Consider the following 7,150-nt stretch of genomic DNA (forward strand, 5'->3'; position numbering starts at 1 on the left):
AGGGAAGCAGTGACTAACCCAGAAACATGTTACACTGACATGCAGGACTAGGCGATTTATGGCCTGCCGTTCCAGTTTATGAAATATATTATGTAATTTTAGGTAGTTTATGTACTGCTGTATTGTAACCTTACCTTTGTATTGAATGCATTTTACTCAGAAGACTTTGCAAGAAGCAAAGAGCTGTTGCAGGTTGGGGTTTTGTTGTTTGGGTTTTGGTTTTTTTAAATTTTTTTTTCTTTCTTTTCAAAATCTCCCCCTCCCTTCAGGGGAAAATGGGGCTGAGCTATTAGCAGGAAGTGTAAACAAATCCAAGTAATAGCAAATCCTGGGCTTTCCAAGCCTAAGAAGGTAAGGGGACATCCCTGTTTTAGAAGCTGAAAGAACAAAGTAATTGCATGGTGGTGCATTGCCTACTGGAAATCAGTTGCTCAAGAGAGTGCCAAGAACAAAGAAAATAAGATTATAACTTCATAGGTTAATAGTAAAACATTTTTTTCTAATTTGTACAAGTATTAAAAAAATAAGGAGGCCAGCTAGAGAAGGCTAGAGGTGCTACTGGAGAAGACCAAAGAGAAGCAGAGAGGCAGAGAAGCCCTTGGAGATACCGCAGGGTGCAGGTGATGCTTTTGTTTCTTCACAGGTGAATCCATGTTGCCCAGCACCCTCTCAGTATTTCTTGCTGCCGTAGACCAAACTCCATTTTGCAGGAGTGAGGGTCCCTTTTGGCCTGAGAGTGCCAAAAGGGGGAGCAGGAGGGGTGAAAGGGGTCTGGGGGCTGGGAGACGCTTCATGTGGGAAAATGACGGGGAGGGTTTGGGGTGGGTGTTCACAGCTGATGAAGGACCTGGGAGGTCTCCAACAAATTTCATTGAGGCTGTGGGCAACAAGAGCTTCTCTCCTTTTAAGCACCTCATTGAGCACCTACCCAGGTTAGCGAGCTACAGATGTTTCTGTCCCTCTCTTCAGACCTTGCTCCCCTTCAGTGTGGGACCCCCACCACGAAACCCTCTTCTAGCCCTTTCCTCCGCTACACTGTCCCTTCCGCCCGACCTCTCCTCCCACTGACCCCTCAAAACACAGTGGGCTGAATTAATCCAGCTGAGCCTTGGATGCTTGGATCTTTCAGTAGCAACAAAACTGACCAAGATTTCTGAGATGAAATATGAAAATTGACTTTATAGGCACTTCATAAGAGAGCAGTGAGATAAATGAATCCACTGAAATGTAATCACACATTAAATCCTGTCAGATACTGCTGGTGAAGGTTTCATTTAAATCTCAGTGAAATACATAAGAACTATAAGTAATGGAAAGAAGGAAGCTTTGTATCCTATGGTAAAAATACGAATGTCTGCGTAAATAACATTAAAATCTCCTTCAGGAGGGATGAGCCCATCTGCAGACTTCTAACAGGGCTGCAACAGCTAAATGGTGTCAGCTCTTGGTCTCCAGTTGCAGAATTTCAACACCAGAAAATGCATCTCTAGAAAATTATATTATCTTGTCCTATAACCTGAATTCAGAATATGTTATTTCCAGGGCAGACACTGATGTCACCTGAGGTCATGTGTGTTTTGTGTAGCAGCACGGCCTCTCCCACCCCAAAAATGATGGGCAAAGTCAAAGGATGTTTTCCCTTGAAAATGTGAGCATCCAATCTTATAAGATGATTTATTTGGGGGGTGGGGAGTGTACATGACTTATAATCATCTAAGTAGCTCTGCAAGTTAAATACAAATCACACTTCAGTCCCTAAATACTGGGTTGGTTTAACTCCAGCCTTTTAACATGTGCTGGGGTCAAAACACAGATCAGTCGAGAGGCGACACTTGGACTTGCGTTGTCCAGTCAACAACGTGATTCATTCTGTAGGGCTGCTTGTGTAAGCTGACAAGATCAACCAGCCAGGCCCAGCAGCTGCTGACACGCTGGTCTGCTGCCCTCGAGAAAAAAGTGAAGCACAGTTTGTCTGAAAACCTGCTAGTGATGAAACTTCAGCAGACGCAACGCAATGAAAAGCTGAAACGTTCACGGGAAAGCGTCAGGTCTCGCAACACAGAGCTGATGTTTCAGAAGAAGAATGCCTGTCTGGAGGTACAAAAAACCCCCAAACTGACGGTTGAAGAGATGGTTGGGTGCTTTCAGTATGCTCTGAATGGCATTCGGCAAACTTGCATTGCCTTGAGTGAGAGGGGATGATGCTGTGTGCCAGGCAAATTCAAATCGAATATGAAGAAAAGCAGAGGCACATAATTCTGAACAAAAAAGGTTTCACTACCCAGTGAAAGAGCTGAGTCCTAGCTGGGTGCAGGATACTGATGCCTTCGTTGTTATCTTTTTTTCTTAAATGTGGTCACACGCTTCGAAGGTACGTGTTTCTCTGTGGTAGAAAGGAATACATAAAGGCTTCGAGTCGGGAGCTCTCTTGTTCTGCCCTACTTCCTTTATGAGCTGCCCTTAATACTTGCGCTAAGGCTCCTATTTGCCTACCCCGCATACCTGCTGGGAGTGCCCTTGCTTGGCAGGCGAGAATCTCCCAGCCTCGGAGACGGATTGCATAAGGTCTGACAGCAACTCGGCACCAAAACTCATGTTTCTGCTCTCCCAGTCTCACGCCTGATGCCTTCCACAGGCACGACGCGATGCGTGCTCCTCTTAATTTATTGACCGCGTGGTACAAAGGTTAAGGCTGAAGGCCGGGCCCACAAAGGCATTTCAAGCTGGAAGGGATGGTAACATCTCTAAGTCCAAAAATGAAGATTTTCAATGCTTCCTTGCAGCTGTTGGCCAGCGCTCGTTTCCATACAGACCTGCACTTGGCGAACTGAAGTTCCTTGTTAAACCCAGGCTTTGCAGAAAACACCATCCCTTCAGATTCCCTGAGGGGAAAAAAATGTGGAGGAAAAAAGCAGCAAAGGGATTGCCATGATGGAGATGGACACAAAGAGGGAGCGGACAAGGGGTAAACCCCAGCTCAGTGGGGACACCCCTTGCTCCTCGTGGTCTGCTTTTGACAGATGTCTGCGTGGGACAGCTGGCAATCCATCCTGCGCTCTCCTCACCGATACAAACACAAGCGAATGTAACCAGCTCTGCAGAGAAGATGGTGTTCTCAAACAGAGTAAACGAACTGGAAATAAAACACTCCGAGTTATTGCCCTCACGTTATGTTTTCAGCAAAAAGAGGAAAGCCAAACCCACTTTTTGGCAGAAGTGGCTTCACAGCGGATCATGTACCATTAACTCATTAGCTCTGCATCTGCTGTGTTAACTTTGCGTGTTGCTACAGGCACTGCTAATGAGCCAAAGGTTTTTGGCATCCGTCTGGGGCAGCTCCAGGTAAATAAAGTTTACTTAGTTACTTTATTTATGTACAGGTCTCCGCTCTGGTTCCCGTTCCCCTGCTTCCCCTTCCACCCACACGTTCAGTACGTACAGACAGACCAGCCAGAGAAGTCAAGTCCCTTCTGGGCTACAGAACGTGAACTCTTTTCCTTTTTCTGAGGAGGAATACCAGCCAAACACTGCTGAGCTGGGCTGGTAGGCCAGGCTGGTAGAAAACTTCTCTTTCTCTGCATGCCCCTGCTCTGGTTTCACAAACTTCTGAAGTAGCAAGTCCATGGGTTTTGGGACCAAAGTTGGTCTTGGCACAGAAATTAAGTGAGCATCTCAAATACCAAACCCAGTGTCGCTTACAGAACTGGGCAGCACCTGGTGGCTGTGTTGCTGGTGGTTGAATGGAAGTGAATGCTGCAGGTCCCTGCTCAGAGCCCCCTGGTGCTCTCCCTGTGGTCCCCATCTCCTCCAGACCACCCCACCAATTATGTGCTCTGCTAAGCAAACCACGTCGTGGAGAAACAAAATGAGACGCAGGCCACCGCAAATGCATTCTGTTTCCTTTGTTATCCTTTGTTATTCCTTGGTGGTGGCTTCAGTGGGATGCCTCGGTTACCTGAGAAAGCACAGCTCTGTGGAAGGCTTTCCGAGGCACCAGCTGATTCACCCATCACTTTTTTTTCCCTTAGATTCCCCATCTGGAAGGTGGAGATAAGCTTTTCTTGGATAGATGTATTATCTTGGGAGGGGTAGTTACTGGGAAGTGACTAGTGTCAGTGTTTGGCTACTACCATCATGAAAGCCAAATAAAGTGTGGTTATAGAGCAAAATCCTTTAGTCGTTGCTCATCATGGAATTAATGCACTACCTGAATCAGTTTTCAGCATCCCGCCCAATACTGGCTATCCCACGATGAGCTGCACACCTTTGCAATTTCTTTATGCTTATTACCATTTTTCCAATCTAAACTATTGAGTCAAAAAAGTCCTATTAAGACTTACAAAATACACATAGTCTAAACAAATAGTAATTAGTCTTCATTTGCTTTAAGATACTTCAAGCTTAATTCAGGTTCTTAGTCCTTAAATAACAAATGGTTGTTATCAGCTATTCCATATTATGGATTCACCTCACCAGCTCCTCTGAAATGCTCGTGTTCTTCCTACCTACGAGACGTAAGGAAACAATCTTAAATGACTTCCCTACAAACCTTTAACTGAGCAATATTCTGTGGCATTTAACTAATGACAGGGTAAGGTGCCCGTCAATTAAAATTTCCACCCATACAGCCAAACAGTTGGTGCTAGGATGTGGTCTTGGAATAATGTGTCGTTTTAACCTGTGCAGTCTGCAGAAATCACATGCCATACTTTCTAATCGCCAGCTGTGGTTTGTGCTTAATTATTCAAAGTTCTGCTGCCTGAGTTTTCTATTCTACCTCGAAAATGCGCTCCCGTGAGTTCAGAGCTTTGGAGAAGAAAGCAGAATTACATCTTCAATCTGTTTGCTGAACATTTAACAGCCCTGCTGTGCTCTGAGCTCCGCTAGAAAGGGAGCCTCGCTAGGAAACTCAAATTCCCCGAGAACAAATTCTGTCCCTCCAATGGGTACAACCACAAAACAGCCCCACAGAGGTCAATCTCATGGCATCGGCTTGCTAACTGAAAGCAGAATCCGATCCACCGCAGAAGTAGCTGTGAAGCAATTGTGTGCCCCTCTCTCTGTGGGGCAAATGGAGACATTTGTACTCATCAGGATGACTTCGTTACCAGTATTGTTAGGAGATTTCTGTAATTTTTTTTTTTTTCATTTTTGGTTTATTGAAAGATAACATGAGCAGAAGCTAGGGTGAATTTTTTTTTTTTCATTTTTGGTTTAAGAGAGACCTTGCATATTGAAAGATAACATGAGCAGAAGCTAGGGTGATCCAACTAGCTCATTTGTCTCAAATTGCTGAGGAAACTGGTGGCTTTTTCCTAATTTCTGCTTCCTACTCGTATGTCCCTTTCCAGGAAGAAACATCAACGGCCTACTCTTTGTTTCCACTAAATACACGGGGGTGTATAAGGTGTGCTCGGGAACAAACTGAAATTCCCATTCACCGCCGTGGTTTATACAAGAAGAAGAGACTAAATGTCCAGGGAAGAAATCACATCTTTCATTTCATACTTCAACAGCTCAAAAATGGTGGTAGTATTTCAATTATTTCCATATGTGAATGAGCTATTGGTGATTTCAGCGTTCTTCGCTGCATTACAGGCTGCTTGTTTTGCTGGAGTAACCGTAGTAGAGAAACACAACACTGCCCGTGCCGCGTGGCCAGATATATATATATAGATAGGTATGGATATATAGATAAAGATTTATAGATATATATATATTTTATAGAGCAGTGGTATATGACTAGCATCAGCTGTGGCAGTGGAACTTACACAGCATGATTTGTTTCTTACAGGAGTATGTGCTATAAATACAGCTATAGCCACACGCTCGTTCTTTACCTTAAGAATTTATTCATCAATTGTAACAGTCAAAGGCATGAGTAACTGATGAGAGGGTAGAGCTCCTTTGAGCAGATTAGCCCCCTATAAACACAGTTTAAGAAATCTGGGCTCAGCTGTAGCTCTACATCACAGGTCAGAGCAGCCTTCTTCAGCACCTGAAGTGCTGACCATAGATATTCCGCATTGCAATATATTGCAACGCTTGTTTGATTTGTACCTAAGAAGAAATCAACCTGTTCAGCAGCCAGGTAATTATTAAGTGCACGCTGTGGGAGATGCCAGGGGACTGATTGCATAAACCACAGGCCAGTGTAACACAACATCAGCAAGCCTCAAAGAAGGGTTGTATTCTTCTTTCAGAAATTTGGGGGTTTTTGGCAATGACTGCTAATATGTTTCTGTTTCTGCATTGGGAGAGCATTCAAGTCTTAGCATTGTGCAGCGTCCCTCTTCTGCTCTTCTTGTTGGCCTTACGCTCTGGCGATTCTCACGCTAAACTTCTCATCCATTTATTTCACAGATAAACCTAATTGAGTAAGAGGCAGGTGCTGCTAGAGTTCAGCAAGAAGCGTGCATGGTGTTTTATTGATCGGCACTCCCCCAGCTTTCCCTGTAGTTTGGCGGCACCACAGGGCACGCAGGACGGCCGTCTGCTGCAGGCAGACCCAAGTGACGAGCGGACTTGGTTGCAGGTTCACAGAAGGGTTTGGGTTGGAAGGGGCCTTTAAAAGTCATCTAGTCCAACCCCCCTGTCACGGGCAGGGACATCTTCAACTAGGTCAGGTTGCTCAAAGCCCTGTCCAACCTGACCTTGAATGCTTCCAGGGATGGGACATCTACCACTTCTCTGGGTAACCTGTTCCAGTGTTTCACCACCCTCATCGTAAAAAAAATCCTGGAACGATCATTGTTCTTCCTCTTGCGTTTGGCAGCAGCAGTCAGGTGAAACTCCATCTCCCCGGCTGGAAAGGAGGGAACGAGGCGGAAAGCTGCCCTCTCCGTGGCGCGTAGTCCGTTTCCTCACGGAGTTGGTTTTCCATCCTGCCGTTGACACCGAAGGGCCAAGGCGTGCGGCGCTAGCATCCCGCAGCGCTCCGGTTAGCTCCCAGCACCGGCTCCGCGCTTTCTCACGGTCACGGAAAGCAAACCCATCCCGGCGCCGGGCGTCACGCTCCCCACGGGGGGGCAGAGGGCGGCGGGAAGGGCCGGGACCGGCTGTCGAACCCTCTCCGGTGCCTTGCGCTAGCGCAGCCCGGGTGCAAACCGGCGGGTCAAGGGCGGGTGAGCCCCGCGATAGCCGCCCCGGG

The 7,150-nt window shown here is 46.3% G+C and overlaps 1 protein-coding gene across 1 annotated transcript in view; it reads left to right on the plus strand.

Annotated features, from left to right (window-relative positions):
* Positions 1-1,989: 1,989 nt before the first annotated feature.
* The window catches only part of SLC15A1 (solute carrier family 15 member 1), a 37,051-nt gene continuing 31,890 nt past the window's right edge, over positions 1,990-7,150 (plus strand). The window contains exon 1 of the mRNA XM_035898114.1: positions 1,990-2,188. Within this exon, the coding sequence (XP_035754007.1) occupies positions 1,990-2,188 (199 nt within the window). The remainder of the gene's footprint in view (positions 2,189-7,150) is intronic.

The sequence above is a fragment of the Egretta garzetta genome, unplaced genomic scaffold, assembly GCF_000687185.1.
Source record: "Egretta garzetta isolate BGI_Z169 unplaced genomic scaffold, ASM68718v1 scaffold257, whole genome shotgun sequence".
NCBI lineage: Eukaryota > Metazoa > Chordata > Aves > Pelecaniformes > Ardeidae > Egretta > Egretta garzetta.